The 17,630-nt window shown below is 37.4% G+C and overlaps 2 protein-coding genes across 2 annotated transcripts; one reads left to right on the top strand and one right to left on the bottom strand.

The window, feature by feature from the left end:
- Positions 1 to 519: 519 nt before the first annotated feature.
- LOC146489595 (uncharacterized) lies at positions 520 to 1,678 on the bottom strand. The gene has a single exon (XM_085103346.1). The coding sequence runs from the start codon at positions 1,571 to 1,573 to the stop codon at positions 656 to 658; it is 918 nt and encodes a 305-aa protein (XP_084959472.1). The 5' UTR covers positions 1,574 to 1,678; the 3' UTR covers positions 520 to 655.
- A 366-nt stretch (positions 1,679 to 2,044) lies between these two features.
- Positions 2,045 to 17,624, top strand: LOC146489594 (oxysterol-binding protein 1-like; the record flags this gene model as incomplete). Its single annotated transcript, XM_085103335.1, has 7 exons — positions 2,045 to 2,733; positions 5,019 to 5,073; positions 11,871 to 11,946; positions 13,009 to 13,090; positions 13,780 to 13,828; positions 15,107 to 15,182; positions 17,583 to 17,624. Coding segments are annotated over exons 1-7 (422 nt in total), but the record flags the coding sequence as incomplete, so codon positions are not given.
- Positions 17,625 to 17,630: the final 6 nt, after the last annotated feature.

Raw genomic sequence — 17,630 nt, 5'->3', positions numbered from 1 at the left:
TCCCATGTTTCATGACACTATTAAACTTTGATCAAGATAGGGTAATTACACACTTCATCAACAAATATACTACCTTTGTTTTGCTATATTTCAAAGTATTGTGTCTTTTATTACAAAAAATTTAAGAACTTCAAATTTCTTTAATTTCACAAAAACAATAACAACAATAATATAACTGCTGCTTAACAGCAAAATAAGCTTCTTACAAACATGTCCCACAATAAGATAACTGAAACACTGCCTAACAGTGTGTTAAATTGGCAAAAGTCAAGTGCTGGCAGATCTTGGGAAGCCCAAACCCTTTTTCCTCCCCATTTTTCCCTCCTTCTTGTGTGAAATATAGCAGTGACTTTCTGATAAGATGGTATTCTAGAGAAAAACTATCAAAAATAAAGCTGTTTGAAGGGTTCTCTGAAGTCATAATTATATGGCTACTTTAATTTAGTTGGAATTGTATTTCATTCTAAATCTTCTAAATGTGGGCTTACCATGACATGTTCATGCATGTACATTGTATAATTAATGATAGGGCTGTGCAGAAATCTTTTCAGATAAAGTTTTATGAAATAATTTTGAACTAATGACTCCTTAAACAACTGGTGTCGAAAAACCTGTTTGGCTCAGTGAACAAAGAAGTCAATAAAATTAATGTCAATCAATCACCCAAGAGAGACTTCACATCATTGAATCCACGCTCCTTGGCTAGATGAATCATAATGCCGGTACATCGGCGACCTCTCTTCTTCATGCAAAAACTGCAGTTACAGATCCCTCGGCAGGGTGGGCAGTGCCATGCGGGATCCATTAAAGCTTCCTTGGCCTCCTCACCGTACCGATTTCTTAGGCAAGGTCCACAGAACTGCCCTCTGACTCCATAACAATCTGGGTTTCTGCACACCGTTTTGAGATCGTCGGTTTTCTGTCGGCACTGGTGACACGTTGTCCCATTCACGGCATCATATTTCTTGTCAGCGACCCGGTCTGCCACCAGAATCAAGTCTTCTTCGGTGATTTCCATGGCTGGCTTGGGCTGTCGGTTTGGTGCACGCCGCTTGCGTTTCGGTGAGTCGCTGGAACCGTCGCTGTCAGATGATGAACTGTTTCTCGCTCGTTTGTTGTTAGAAGACTGCCAGTCCCATAATTTCACTATCAAAGTGTTCGGTGAACGAACAACTTCTTCGCCGTCTTCTGCATCCCCAGCATCCTCGGGGTCGTTTAATGATTCGAACTTGCTGGAAGAGGATTTCGCTTTTCGCTTCGGAAGGATTCTTCTTGGTAGCGACTCAGTCGAAGAGGGTGAGCGTGAGCGCCTTCGCTTCACACGCTTGCTTGTGTTCGGGGACTTCGCAAGCGCACTTTTACGCAGGGCATCCTTCTCATCTTCGGGGAAGAGAGTAGCTAACAGAGCCCGATTTTCTGCAATATTTTCGCGTATCAGCTTCTCGTATTCGCATTCTCCCTCAATTAGTGCCATATTTGCTGGATGGTTCCTCGTGAAATTGAAGTTTTCAGACGAGCAGATGGGCGAACAAGCGACGCGCGTCCGGCAAAAAGTGGCGCCAAAACTGATCATGTGTCTTTGTCACGTGGTACTAGGAACGAGATCTGAAAATTGGAACGGTGGAACGCCAGAATACTAAACAAACTGGAATTACACATCCTAAATTGATCAATCGGGCGTATTTCGCCCAATTTGCCAAGAAAATTGAGTAAGCGGCTGAAAATGGGCTCGATTTATTAACATTTGTTGCAGTGAGCTACGGATTTTTTGAATGAAGGCGATTTCAACGCCAACCGTATCGTGTCAATACGCGTAAATTTATAGCCTTGAGAGCAAGGGAGACAATTGTCTCCCTTGCTTGCTAGCCTTGACTCCGGAATAATAAATCCAGGAATGTCAGAATACTAGTATTTCAGGACTTTAGTACTGCAGCCTTTCTACGTTTTGGCATTCTAAAGTATTCCGGCGTTACTTTGTCACACTGTTCTTTTTTTTTTTTTTTTTTTTTTTTTTTTTTTTTTTTTGTCAGCATTCTGGCGTTCCACCTGTTTCGTATTCTACCTTTCTGGGTTATTTTCCTTAGTACCTTGGCCAAAGAGCCTGAGGACCCTGAATGCGAGATTAGGGGGAAAGTCGTCCAGATACCGTCCTTATAAAGACTATAAAGCGTGACTTGTTAATTAATGTGTTGCTGATGCTGTAGTCTCCCTCGCAGCCGTTCTGTGTCTCGTCACGCAACAACGGCTGCGAGGGAGACTACTGCTGGTGCTTTGCGAAACCCCTGGCCCTCCCCTTCGGCCAGGATTTTGGTGGAAAAAAGCAAACCGGAAGTGTGTTAGGGGGGCTCGCCCAGTGACTCTTTTTCTCGTCTCACTTTAATATCCTCTTATTTTCTTTCATTTCTACAGGAAGACAACTAGGTAAGATTAACATTGCATTGCCTTAACAACGAAACTACCGAGTTGATGAGAAGAGAATCGCATGTGCCATGTCAGTGGTTGAGCATACATGCATCCTGTTGAGTTGAAACACCTGTCCGATCCCAGAAGTCAGCGAGGTCGTGTTTCGGTTTCCCGAAGAAAAATACGATGAAAAAAAATGAGTCGAATATGGTTGAGTGTTTTCGTGGTTGATATATTGTCAGAATGAAGCCTGTGCAAGGAAAATTTGACGAACAGCAATAACCAAACATGATACGAACGCAAATAGACGCCATGGAACGGTTAGAAAAGGTAAGCTTATATCGTGATTCGACTGCGTTGCCGGACTATTCTATTTATAAACGAAACGTTTGTATTAACCACGGAAGTATATGAAGCAGGCGAGGTATGAGGTATTTTGTCAATTTTTTGAGATCATGACAATTTGAGGATTTGAATCGAACGAATTAAGATTGTTTACACCAGTATTCGCGCTTGATTACTCGACGACTGGTGTGATGGGCATTTAGTTGTATTATTTGTTATTGGTACGTATAAATCTTAATCAAAAAAATTATATCGCGAAACTTGCCCATCAGTAAAAACTGAATATTACTTTGCGTAATGGTCTTTCCCAAAAATTAAGGTTAAATTTTCTTCCGTGGGATTTCAGTAACTAGAGTTTCTTTCCCCTGGTTCTGAAATCGGTGTGAAATGGGAAATCGGAGTTCATTTTTCGTGTTTTCAAGAGCTATCTGTCAATTAGTCCCTATTGTTCCTTCTGAACCAAAAAGGAAATATTGTGAGATATTGTTGTAGGATCTTCAGAAAGGTCTTCTTTTCATTGCTGAGTGTCTTTGATGAGAAAATCTGTCGCTCTATAAATCACACATTACAGTGGGTATCGTACATGTATTAGCTTACAACTCAGCTATCTGAATCTTGTACCATGTCTGGTATTTTTTTTTCCTTTCCATCAACATTTGTCGATTAAATGCAGTAAAACGTATTTTCTAAATGAGCCTACACAGAATGTCAGATGAACAACACAATGGAAAATTATTTAAGCTTATCATCAATCACTTTCGTTCCTAGAGGAAAAAATATATTATAATGCTTAGTTTATGTGAAATCGTTTTCCTAAAATATAAAAGAGTTGTTTCCTTGGCCGGTTTGATAGCTATCAATTAGTAATAACAAAAACCACAAGGGTTTCTTCTTTTATGTGCGTTAAATCTGTTCTTTGTTTTAATGTGAGTTACAATAGCACTTATATACAGACAATGAACATGATTCCCATAGGACCTTCAGGTGTTGAGGTGACCATTCTTGCAGGTGTATTAAGGAGAGTTTTTTCCTCTCCCATATTTATACCTTGTTTGTGGAAACATTAATTTTGGTTATTCGTACTGTAATTGTACCAACTGACAGTTCTGCCTGTTTTGTATTGTTCCAAAATACATCCATAATCCTTCCATGCAACCCTGGTGAAAAACCTCACAGGATCTTCAAGGTTGGTCTTGACTCCCCCCTCTTCCCTTCGTAATTTCTTTTCTTGAAATTAAGAACCCCTGCTCCCTATAAATTCTTTTGACTTTTCATTGGGGATGGGGGAGGCTATGGATACATGTAGTTTCTGGGAACACCCTTTTTTATTTTTAAATTAATAAAAATTTATTGTGTCTCCAGAATTCTGCAAAGCCCCAAAATCTATAGAGAACAAAAATTCATTAAGCAAATTTTGTGTAGGAAGTTAATGTTAGCCTTCACAAGTCTTATTAAGTGGCTAACTACTACCAGAGCTTTTCCCAATTTCTGTAGCATAAATTAAGTGACTAGGAGTAATATTTGCTACTCCTTCTGGGAGCATTATGTCAAATTTTCTTGACAGTTTGCTGGTGCCCATTTATACTGTCTCCTGGATGGAGAGAGGCAATTAATACATGTGAGAGTAAAGTCTCTTGCCCAAGAACACAACACAATGACTCACAATGGCAGATGTGTTCTATTTCTTTAAATTATGTCATATTTGGAATCTTACAGTTTCGGTATTCCGGTGGAGGCAATTAATAAGTATATCCAAAAGATGTACATTAGGTATTATAGAGTATTAGCTCAAACGGTGGCTGAATTGGGGAGGGGCTGCGGATTCAGACCAGTTTCCACTGTTTTACGGAAAATGGTCAGGTTTTTGACAATAAATATAATTATATTTTTACTGAATAAAAGAAAAGTCCCAGGTTAAAGGAGGCTCGCAGCAGTTTTTCTTGACTTAGGGTGGAAGTTTTGAAATTATAAATAATCTAACATAGAAGATAAACTTCGATCTCCTTCATACTACATCATCTTATCAACATATGATCAAAGTTTATTTTCTCATCGGTTTGGGTGCTTACAGGTGATGACAAAGCTCAGTCTTTTAAAATGATTATGTTCTTCTACCATTTGCTTTAATTAAAATTGTCAAAGGATTAAATTGGCCAGTCTTAAATTCGTATCTTTCCAGAAAACAGGCAAAATGTTTGTTGTTTGTATCCGGGTCCCAATAATTGTACATGTAATTTATTTTGTTTTGTGTCTTTTTTTTTTTTTGCAAGGCACCCCTAGCAGATGATCTTGATGTTGAATTTCGTCTTTTGAAAGAAAGCTCTGGTAGGTGTTGATTAAAACAGTGCTTTTATCCAACTATTTTGATCCAGATTGCAATAAAATTGTAGTTTTTATTATCCTGCAAAATTGCGTGGAGTATTGCCCGATTAACTTAGCTGACAAGACTTTAGCCCGAGTTGGCTAAAATCGGGACATTCCGCCAGTTATTTGTCGAGCAGGATGATTGTTTTATTATTCAATACATCAATAAAAAACACAGGAAAGCTGCAGAGATGATCTTTATTTTGCCATTTTTCTGCTCAACACACAAAATTAGGTATATATAAACAATAGCCTCCATTTGGCACGAAAATATGCTCAGATATTTGTTTGCGGACATTATCTGTTCTGAGAAGCGAACAGTTTTCCGAGAGCAAAGCTCAAGGAAAACTGTGAGCTTTGAGGAGCAGATAATGTCCAAGGACAAATATCTGAGCATATTTTCAAAGCCAAATGGAGGGTATTTTTGTTATTATCCTTCAAATATTTTTCGCAACAAGTAGCAACGAGCTTGAGTATTTGAACATTTCATTTAAGAACAGTTTACCGTCAAAAATGTCTAGACCATGTGTTGTTTTCAGTAATACTGCTTACTCGACCAGCAGGTTTATCTCTCCTTCTGTCACAAAAGCAAACCGTTCCCCCATCTTGACAATTTAGTTTTAATGGTAAACATGTCGCGCCTTGAAGTTTTTGAAATTGGGGAATATCACTTGGGCAATATCATCGGATATTCCCCAGTTTTAGCTGGGGTATATTCGGTCATGTGAGGCGTTTTGACCAATCGCGCACGAGCGAAAATATTTGATGGATTATAATGCAGGATATCTGATGACTACAGAATATGAATTTTCAGTTCACTGTGACCATATTTTGGTAGTGTTACAATGTGTTGAATAATATAATTTCACAAGTACATGTAGGACATGAGATGAGAGATACGCAAATTAAGGCATGAAGTGCTGAGTTCGCTAATTATAATAATAATATTAATATATAATTGTTCCATATCCGACAAATGAAGTGGAATAAAACCCACCAACAAACACTGCTAAATCTTGGTTTGGTACCCCTTAGGGTGCTAAAATTTAAAATGACTTCCATCAGGGGTATATATATGGTGGTACCTCCTTTTTTTTCATAAATTATATGTAGAATTTCTAATAATAATTGAAATTTGATGAGCACTCTGGTTAGTACAAAATATGTTGAAAACTTGCACATAAATTTGATCCCAGTGTCACATTGGCAAATGTCAGCCACTCCCAGGGATTTGGGTTTGCTTGCATAAGATTTCATAGTTGCAACATTTCTTGAATGAAAATTATGCATAGAAAAACAGACAAAACGAAAAAATGAAAAATTTATTCAGATAAGCCTTAAGACACAAAGGCATATAATTTTCACTTCCAGGAGATCGAACAACACACATTGAAGCAAATTTTTAGACCCAGACTAAGCACATTTTTCAAAAATAGTTGTGAAAACTGTCAGAAATAAAGATTAAAGATTCAGTCACTGGAAATAGTATTGCACAGTACAAATTCACAATCAAACCAGTCCTGTAATTTCTTTGTGAGGTGGATTCTCAGAAGTGCTCAAACAGTTCTGAACGGAAAATTAACTTTATAAATTTAGATTTCCACTGTTTATGCAGTCAAGCATTCCTTTAGTTACAAACTTCTTCTTTGATTGAGGACTTGTGAACAAAATAAATCAATCCAAAAAGCCACAATATCTGGTTTGGCTCAAATTAAGGAGTCAGTGTAGCTTGCAATGCTTTGGTCAGTAGATGATCTCAAAGTTAACAGCCCAGTGACCAACCAAGCAAATTGAACCCCACTACAAAACTTCATAGGTTGTATCATCCATGAGGTAAAAAATGGGGGTCACTGAGCTCGTATTTGAATGATAACTACTTAAAGCCAAAATTAAGAGTGTATTTAAAACAGGTTATACTGTTGCTGTAGTAACCCATTTTGTTGTATAAGTATACATGTAAGCTCTGGAAAGTGTTGGAAACCATTGCCAGCCAGCTTTTTAAAGGGACACAGTCACCTGTTGCACATGCGCATTAGATACCATTTCTTAGCTGATTTGCATATCACACTTCATTCGCTCGCGCTGAGAAGCGCATCCTTTGAAAAATCTAAACAAACCTTGTCGAGTCGAAGTGTTTGCCAGTCAAAATTATTATAGTGATTATAGACCTAATGTCATATTAGAACACTCATTTTCTCGCTACCATGGAAAATTTACTGATGGACTTGTCCAGGGAAAGCCAAACATCAACGAATACCTCTGAAGTCGAAGAATCATTTAATTGTTTATTTCGGTATCCGGTCGTGTGAAAAATTATCTTAGCTGTTTCTACGTTTCACAGTGTTTGCATAAGAAGCAAATTGAGTTCAAATATTAGCGAATCGCCTGAACTGCAGTGTAGCGAAACAACTTTGTAGCGAAATTACCGGTAAGCTTCATTTCTGCTTTCAATCATATATTTTGCGTTTATTATAATTTCGTTTCTACAACTTCTCCGTTAACTAAAATTAGGAACTAAACCCATGTCATTACAAGAACGCTTGCTCATTAACACGTAGAAAACAAGGTTCTAATAGAGGTTTTCCTTGTCGAGGAGACAATCGACTGTGTACCGAAGCAAGTGTCTTCGTCTGAGCTCCAAACCAAGCAGCTATGACGTGAAGTTCGAATCGTTTACGAAGATTCCCTCCGGACGAAGCTTTCGCCAGGTTGAGAAAATGCGATTTTCCAAATATATACAATGGAGATTTGTTCTCCAGTGTTTTTGATTGATTTCTCTCGTTGTATTGGTCAACTCAGGCGATTTCTTCCACCCAGCGCCTTCACATTTCCCACCTCTTCTTTTCATGTTCCGTTGGAGATGCGATCCATACGGTTTTTAACCAAAATTATATGATAAAATAATACCATAGGATGAGCAAAAGCATACTCAGAAACAGCAATCGTGGACAATTCTCGTTAAGAAATCTGAACGCGGCCTACCAAAAACAATTATTTCCTATTCCTCCCCTCGAATTTCTATAAGTTCCTTCTCCCTCCCCCTATACAATGTTGATTTGGGAAATGCTGATTGCTGTGAAACTGTTCGTGACCCACCAAACAACATTGAGTTGGGGGGAGGGGGGCGGGGAAAATATGGTCGTTCGATTGTTTACTTGTCAAAACGCTTGGAAAGGTACGTTTTCTTAACCGTTTTGTCCACGATTGTGTCAGCCAATTTTTTTCCATTTCCTCAGAACTCAAAAAGTTTGAACTTCCCGGGAGCCGTGGATAGACACCCCGGTCGGTGTTCTCTAAGTTACGCGTACGTTAACGTCAGTGTTTTATTTAGCAGAGATGTAACAAGCCAAAAATAGGTCATGCCGGTCGTGATATAAACAACTCGCGTGTCGTTCTGGCCACTTGTTTTGCCATTGTTCAGTGAAATTAGTAACCACCAACACTATGGATCTTTTGAAAAGCTATGAAAGTGATGAATCTAGTTCAGAGGAGCCGGGTAAATCGTTATCCGAAGATTCTCTCCTTAGAAGTGACCTACGCAGTGTTTATTTGGTGACATATAGCCAGGCAGATATTACTAAATTTCCAACCCCGGGAAAATTTCGCCTCAGCAGTTGTGTACGCATTTTGTCAATTGCAAGGCAAAGGGAGAGTTGTTCAGTGGTGTTGCTGTCGGGAGAAACATAAGAACGGTGGTGGACATTATCATCTCGCGCTGAAACTGGATGGTAATGAACGCTGGTTATCGGCGAAGGAATTTTTATTGAAGGAATTTGGGATTTCAGTTCACTTTTCCAACAAGCATCACAACTATTTCAGCGCGCACCAAAAAGTCATGTTGCAAAGGATATTTCCCTGACTGCTGATACTCCAATCTTCTGCACAGGAAAGCGTCCGCTCATGTATATTTAAAATGGCTTAGTAGATGAACGTGAAACAGAAATGATGAATGTGCGTTGGAGAATTTTTTATTTCAATTTTCAAATCCCGCGGGAGCAGCAAAGAGAAATCCCGCCATGTGCACGATGTTTTGTAAGCCGGCTTATTTGTGGCGAGCCAGACCTAGAATTCGGCATGTAACGATTAACTTGACAGTTTCAAGGCAATGGTGAAATAAAACAACGATTAACACAGGTTTTCAACGGTTAACACCGAATGCTCTTGAAAAGAATAGATAGTCATTTCTTTTAATACAAAACTGCTGTTAATCGTTGTTAATCGTTGAAAGTGCTAAATGTCTTCTTGTTAATCGTATGCAATTAAAGTATTTTGCGTTATTAAGAGTTATATGTAAACAAACAGAAGAAAGGTAGATGTTACGGCAAGAAATGGACACATTTTCTCTTGTAGAATGTATTTGTTGACGTTTGTGACATGCCTGTCACGCACGCTGTACTATGTAACACAATAAAATACTAGCGTGACGTAATCTTCTGATTATTACTTGGTCAGAAAAGACTGCTTTCGTGTCCTGAGTTGCAAGAATAATAAATGTATATTGAATACAAGTATTAATACTTAGTGCGTTGTCCTTTTCCAGTAATAATGGCATCCATACGGCCACCCATAGTGTCTATAATCTTGTCGATTACCTCTGATGGAAAGTTGTACATTGTTCTAATTACACGTGATGAAAATTCATTGAATGTCTCACGCGTAATGTTTAATTCTACAGCCTGTTTTCTCAGCTTTTTTTAAACAAGATTAAAGAAATTCTCGATAGCATCTATGTCACGGCTGCGAGGCGGAATACATAATTGTTTTGCCTTTTTATTTTAAGTACTCTTCTAACAAGAGCAGAATTCTGGTTCGGTGCGTTGAGTTGTACAAACATGCGAGAACCATTTTTGTCTGCTCTTGCAAACATAGAATCAAATTTTCCATTAACAAAAGAGGCAAATGAACGGCTGTCCAGATTATCATATGCATGACACTCAATTACTCCTTTGCCGTAACTAATGGCCACCATTAATCTTAAAACGCGACCTCCACTCCCCTCTTTGCATCCTTTAGCTGTGCATCCCTGAATAAGCCCTTCGCACGCTCTCCTCCATACTCTCCCTTGTGGCGTTCTAGCTTGATCCGCCAGATTTCTTTTATAATAGAAACTGACACCATCCAAATAGAAAGCAACCGTATTGCACCAAATATCCCGAGAGTGGTTATTTTTTATGTTCTTTGCAAAGTGAACACGTTGAGGCATGTCATCCTCGGACATCAAGCCTTTTTTACGCGCCTGCAGGTAGTGGTAGCCTTCCTTGTGCAGAAAACGCCAAACGATCCTGCTGCTTACTTCATTAGGCTTTAGACCAGCCCGCTCCTTAATCCTACTGGAAGAAAAATGTCCTTCCTCTTTTCGTAGCGCTCGCAAACAGCGAATAATTTTTCTCTGGTCACGCGCGCACAACTTGCTCGGAGGTCCTCCTGCGCGTATAAACGGGACCGGTCTGTTTCACAGATATGAACTCGTCTCGAATTCTGTATACCGATGCAAGTGAAATGTTGCATTGTTTCAGTATCTCTACGGCTGGTAATATCTTCTGCCGCGCCAAATATGCAATATACGCCTTTCTTTGCGAGTCAATGGCGCCCGTAAAAACCATTGTATAACTGGCGAGGTGATGAGATAATGCATCTCTTTGCGTTACAAATTAATTACAACCATTATCTCCGCGAATTAGAACCAATTAACGGCAATATTCCTGGACGTTAATTAGTACCCAATGTCCAATTACATATCACCCGACCGGATTTCTGTGCAGGGTTAGATCTCTGTTTTTAAACAATTTGTCTGTTTTACAATCGTGGACAATTCTTGTTAAGAAATCTGAACGCGGCCTACCAAAAACAATTATTTCCTATTCCTCCCCTCGAATTTCTATAAGTTCCTTCTCCCTCCCCCCCTCCCCCTATACAATGTTGATTTGGGAAATGCTGATTGCCGTGAAACTGTTCGTGACCCACCAAACAACATTGAGTTGGGGGGAGGGGGGCGGGGAAAATATGGTCGTTCGATTGTTTACTTGTCAAAACGCTTGGAAGGGTACGTTTTCTTAACCGTTTAATTTGTCCACGATTATACCGAAGCTTGCCTTCGTCTGAGCTCCAAACCAAGCAGCTATGACGCGAAGTTCGAATCGTTTACGAAGATTCCCTCCGGACGAAGCTTTCGCCAGGTTGAGAAAATGCGATTTTCCAAATATATATAATGGAGATTTGTTCTCCAGTGTTTTTGATTGATTTCTCTCGTATTGGTCAACTCAGGCGATTTCTTCCACCCAGCGCCTTCACATTTCCCACCTCTTCTTTTCATGTTCCGTTGGAGATGCGATCCATACGGTTTTTAACCAAAATTATATGATAAAATAATACCATAGGATGAGCAAAAGCAAACTCAGAAACAGGTTTCCAGTAAAAGATTGAAAATCCAATAAAACACTGGGAAGATTGAAGCGGATTTCTAGATGTATTCGACGCATACTTTGATTTCGGGTTGAAGTGGACGTTTTTCAAAATTGACATTAAACTAGTGTCCAGGTCAGCACGGTCACAAACTAGGTGACTGTGTCCCTTTAAGCAGTTGCAAGCAAAAAGAAAGCCTGAAAAATTCAGTCTTTGTTAAATTTGCTAGTAACTATAATTTTAAGTTATGCATAGTACATATTTTCATAACTACAATGGTCCTTCGTTTAATGTTTAATTTTACCATCATTATAGGTAACTGACTTTGTAGGACACTAATTACAATGTCCTTTTAGTGTTTACCAAGAAAAGGTCAATAAGACAGAAACTTCCTGTGACTAGGGAAAGAAGTTCAATAAGAAGCCTTATAAAGTAAGTGAAGGGTATAACTGCTTAAATTTTTTTAATAAAAGTACTTACTAGAAATATTAAGTACATATTTTAGCCTTTATTAAATCATTTCAGCCAAAATCGTCGAAATTTGTTTTTATTTATTTATTTATATTTTTTTCATGTGGACCACCTGTCATGAGCCTATGTCTTGGGTAAGCCATAGCTGTTGTTGTTGGCAATATGGCTGAACCTAGAAAATAACATGGCTAAGTCCTTTTATTCTGTAAATTATATGCGCATTTGGATCCAAATTTAAGTTATATAATTTATTTGACAATGATAATAATACTGTATTATAGTTAGTGGTAATTAACATATAATTTGAATATTACATCAAGCATGATTAAGGATGGACTTGAGCTTTAACCATTATTATTCTTTCTCGAAGTTAGAAGACAAAGCCCTGGTAGCATTTTGGCATGGACCAGTCAATTGGTGATATTTTTATTTAATTAATTAATTAACTAATTAATTAGTTTATTTATTTATTTATTTATTTATTTATTTATTTATTTATTTATTTATACAGTAGCAGTGATAATAAGGCACATGAGGGTGGATTTAAGATCTTTCTAGAATCGAAAGGGCAGCCATATAATTTGTAGTTATAAGCAATTTTAAATTTCATGCTGTATACAACTTATTTTAGACTAAAATATAGTCAATGCCTGCAGCTCCTTCAATATGGCACGTGTAATATGTTTATGCTTGGAGTTGAGCTTATCAATCCATGCCAGCTGATGAGTTTTGAATATTTCAAAGCTTTTTTTAAACAAATATTTATTCATTTACATGCATAATGGCTTCTGGTCCTGAAGATGTATTTTAGCGTTTACTATTAAGTTTATAATGATGTGGATACAAGGAAATAAGTAAGCCACTGAGTTTGCAGACTTATAATTGAATGGTAGGTTTGATTAATTGTTTGTCCACGATTAATATTTATTGCTGCAGGTTCAGTTTCATGAAATTCATTTTAATTATTACCAGTGTTTGTTTCTTCATCTGTTCATCAGTTGATTCTTGATTCTATGTTTACAGTTTTATGAAATCAGTTGTTGGAAAGGATTTAACAAGGGTGACCATGCCAGTTCATTTTAATGAGCCAGTGTCTTTTCTGCAGGTAATTCTGTAGGTATTTAATAAGGATCGGAGCTTAATTAAGGACTTTCATACCCAGCTGAGCTCCTGATAGTTAAAATGGGCTTGGCTTGCTTAACTTCTCTAACTATGGAATTCCTGAGATAATTATAGCAACAATGTTTACCATCAGTACAGCACATGCCAAATTTTCAAAATTATGTGTACAGTCTTTTTAATACATGTAGTACAAATTATTGCATCTTAAATTTAAACACATTGTCAAAAAGAGAACTCTGTGACAACTGAACTGCTAGCGCTGATGATGCATTTAATAATTATTTTGTGAAAAAACAGCTCTGAATTTTTGGCATTTTGTTACCAGCAGTATGGCAAATTTATTACTGGGATATTTTTGGAGACCGAGTTAAGTTTCATTGTACTGCATATGAATCTAATGTAGACTTCAAATTAATTTTTTAGAGTTTGTAATAAATTTTTCATCCATTTTGTAAGAAAAAAATCTTGTCCTTATCATGGAATTTTTTCTCTTTCTCTGTATGGCACTATGCGTTCATTTTGATTTATTATTTACTCACTGGATTAAGTCACTTTTAATTAGTTAATACATTTATTTCAAGACGGCTGGATATTGGCCTCGTTTTTTTTTTTTTTTTTCGTTTTTATGTGGACTGAGACGAATAAATACTTCTGTATTTTGAATTCATACAGAGACTAGCTGAGGATTTAGAGTATGCTGATATTCTTAACAGAGCTGCATGTAAGTGAAGTTACCAAATTCTTATTATAATAAATAAATCCCTAATTCAGGCAGCGCTAGCTGTTATATCATAGCATAAGGTTGAATCCCAGAGACTGAAAGATTGTCTGACAAATTACACTTTCTTTTGAGGTCAACTGTGAAATTTTGAGGGCAGCCTTTCAGCTGATGTCATAAATGATCCAATTACCAGCAAGCTGAAAAGGGGCTTAAATAATTTAAGCTTGGCAAATACACACTTTACTGCAGTAGAAAATACCAAATAATACCAAGCAAATACCATACCAGTGTTATATGTAGTTTTTTTCAAAACTTTTTTACATGAATGGGTTGTTCCAAAAAAATCTACCCCCCCCCCCACCCCCTCCGACTGATGGGATTCTGGAAATTCTCGCAGGAGGGGGGTCAAAGACTCTGGAAATCCAGGCGGGATTTGGCTTGAACTTAAAAAAGTCTTCTGCAGGGGTCATTTCAACCAATAGTTCACACAATTCGAACGTTTAGTTCAGTGACACTTCAGTGCTCTCAGACCCTGAAAATAGTACATATTTCAAATATTTTGTTCACATATTTCTCACCTGCCATAAATGATAATCTAAGTTCCTTCCCAGGTCCTTTTATAGCGCAAACAACAAGATACGCCGTTGCCACGTTGTCGCAAGGAAGAGTTTGAAACGCCTGACACATTTCTATTGTACCCAGACCCAGCATGCCACTGTTGTGTAATTTCACATTAGCTCCGTTGAAATCGTGGTTGTTTGGGGTAATGATAATAATAAAGAAAAGAAAAACAACTGATTTACTTTCACATCTTTGCACTTTGTATTTTTTAGGTTTTTTTTTTTTCATCTAGGTCTACAATTATCAGCCTAGTCTGCCTATTTGTTGGCTTTTTAAAACTTCAGCCAGATTCCCCTCTTAGTCCTAAAAGGAGGAACGTCAAATTCGAGTGCCCAAGCTTTCAATATAGAAATTAAAAAAGAACATCTTCTAGACGCGATTGTGCGTATTTTCTATTAAAAATAAATTAAATTTAAACCTAATATATTTTTTCCGGAAATTCAGGGGGGAGGGGGGGTGGGGGGGGTCTTTTCTCTTGGAAATCCAGACAGGAGGGGGGTTCTTGTACATCAGGCAATCCAGGTGAGAGGGGGGTTAAAAAACTACCCCATCTGTCGGGGGTGTGTGGATTGTTTCTGGAATAACCCAATGTTTGTAAATTATAAGTCATGTAATTTTAATAATAACCATTTTATTGCCTGTTATTTCTATGTGCAGTCTGTAAGAACTCATTGGTGCGACTTGCTCATGTGGCAGCCTTTGCTAGTTCAACGTATTCAACTGTGCTGGGGAGGTACGTCCAGTTAACAATCTCTGGCTTTTAATGTACACTGAGCTGGTTTTGCTTTTTGTTTGTTGTTGTTGTTGTTTTTATTATAAATACTGTGTTTATTCAATTATAACCGCCCTGGGCACTTATTTTTGGGCCCATGAGGGTGGGCGCTTATTGTTTTCCCTCATTTTTAGAGAATAACAAAACAAGGAATAACTGCAATTCAAGTTTATTTTGCTTCAACAAGACAAAACAAAGTGCAAAAGCTAATTAACATAAACAAACCATGAAAATATTATTTAATAATTAAAAGTTCATTGACTACCGTATCTAAAACCAATTTTGAAACACAACTTACTCCTCTTACGTCACGCTGGGCAAGTACAGAAAGAATGCTGGGCAAGTACAGAAAGAATTGTTTGGGGGGCAGGGGGTGGGGTGTGCGCTTATTTAGTTTTTGGGCTTTCAGGGTGGGGCGCTTATTCGAAGGTAGGCAGTTAATCAAATAAATATAAATCAAATATTATATATATATATATATATATATATATATATATATATATATATATATATATATATATATATATATAAAATAAATATATATATATATATATAAAATAAATATGCTTTAATGTAGTGGCAGTTTAATGTGATCAGGTCTGAGCAATATGATGTGGATCCACATTTAACACACAAAATCTGCAGTGCGTGCATGCCATGCCACATGTACAATGCAGGGACCTGTTTCTCGAAAGTCCCAGTAACTTATCGGGCCCGATAAGTATTTAATATTTTTAAATGTTTTTCGCCAATTACACAGTGATAATACAGACATGGTGCTTGGCCAATGCTTTCATAGAATTATAATGACATGGTGCTTGGCCAATGCTTTCTTATAATTATTATAAGATTTTAAAATTTAGTGTTCAAAGCTAACAAAAATTGACTTCTGTTAAGAAACATTTACCATCAAAGAAACTTATTGGGCTCGGTAAGTTACCGGGACTTTCGAGAAACGGGCCCCAGGTCAGAAATCAAAGTAAGTGAACCAAACAATGCATATAACACACTCCTGTTAAAAATGCACACCCGAGTCTGTGTGTTTGACATAAACTTCTCAAACTCGTTAATAACTCAAAAGCCAGACAAAGGAAATCATGCAGCGTGACATGTTTGGATATCTGATGAAAAACTCCTTGTTTTTGCATCCTTGATTTCCCTTGAAAATCAGTTTGTTTGAGAAGTTATATCAAACACTTGTCACAGTGTTTCATCACAATATCAAAAGCCTCGAAGTTCATCAAAAATACTCCGCTACACCTCATATTTTCAACTCTCTTCTCAGTGTTTGATATGTGATGAAACACTGTGTCTTGTGTTTGATGTAACAGATCAAACATGAGGAAGAGTGTTTCCTCCGATTTCCAAACACCGAGAAGTAGGTTGGAAAAACGAGGCGCAGCCGAGTTTTTTTAACCAACTTCGAGGTGTTTGGAAATAGGACGTAACACTCTTTCGAGTGTTTGATATAGCTTCTCAAACTATAGATAATTCTTGGAGAAATTCGAAGCAAAAGTTCACAAAATTTTATTAAGATCACATTTCCAAACCCCCTTCACAGTAGTGATTTGCTTTGTTTTCTCTTCATGAATTATTTATGAGTTTGAGAAATATAACATCAAAAAATGCACGCACATCAAAGCTAATAATTTTACTATGTATGAGTCTGGTCACTGTTTGATCTAGTGTTCGTCATTTTATTGTTATTTTATTTCAATGTTTTTATTTTTGTTTTGCTTTTTGCACAAGCAGCACTATTAACTGATTTGATGGAATCGGGCCACTGACCATATCGTAAATTTACGTTTTCCTGAAAGGCCTAAAACTGTGCATATATTTGCTTTTATTTGTTCTGAAGTGATTTCACCTCGTTTTGTAACAAATGGATGTGACATAAAGCGTCCCCTTTAAAAAATCTTTAAATTGCCAGGAAAAAAATCACCAAAGAAGTGTACAAATATCAGGCCTGTCAATTTCTAAGCTTACTGAATATTTTCCAAGCTATAAAGGCCCGGCTTCAAAGACAGCAACTTCTAATTTCAATAGCCTTGGGGAACATCATCTAGAACCAAAATGTCATCAAACTTGTTGTGAAAATTTGTGACACAATGGACATCACAATAGTTGCTCAAAATGCTCTAGCCTTTAAAGGATAATATTTTTACATCAGATTTTAGAACTGAAACATTTCTTTGACTTTGCTGTGCCCTACACCATAGGAACTAGCCATCAGTGCGCAATTTCATACTTTAGTGAATCTGGTCAATTCCCTGTTTACACTTCTGATAATTTTTTTTTATTATGATTGACTTTGATAAAACCAGAGCACATTCAAATTGATTCATTCTGATTGTGTTATAGGTTCTGGAAACCCTTCAACCCACTTTTAGGTGAAACCTTTGAGTTTAT

The sequence above is a fragment of the Pavona decussata genome, unplaced genomic scaffold, assembly GCF_977016875.1.
Source record: "Pavona decussata unplaced genomic scaffold, jaPavDecu1.1 SCAFFOLD_4, whole genome shotgun sequence".
NCBI classification, from domain to species: Eukaryota; Metazoa; Cnidaria; class Anthozoa; order Scleractinia; family Agariciidae; genus Pavona; species Pavona decussata.
The sequence above is the reverse complement of the archived record's forward strand: the minus strand, read 5'-3'. Positions and strand labels throughout refer to the sequence as shown.

Bases quoted from the DNA above. Each gene is read 5' to 3' on its own strand.
- LOC146489595 (XM_085103346.1), bottom strand. From the start codon at position 1,573: ATGATCAGTTTTGGCGCCACTTTTTGCCGGACGCGCGTCGCTTGTTCG.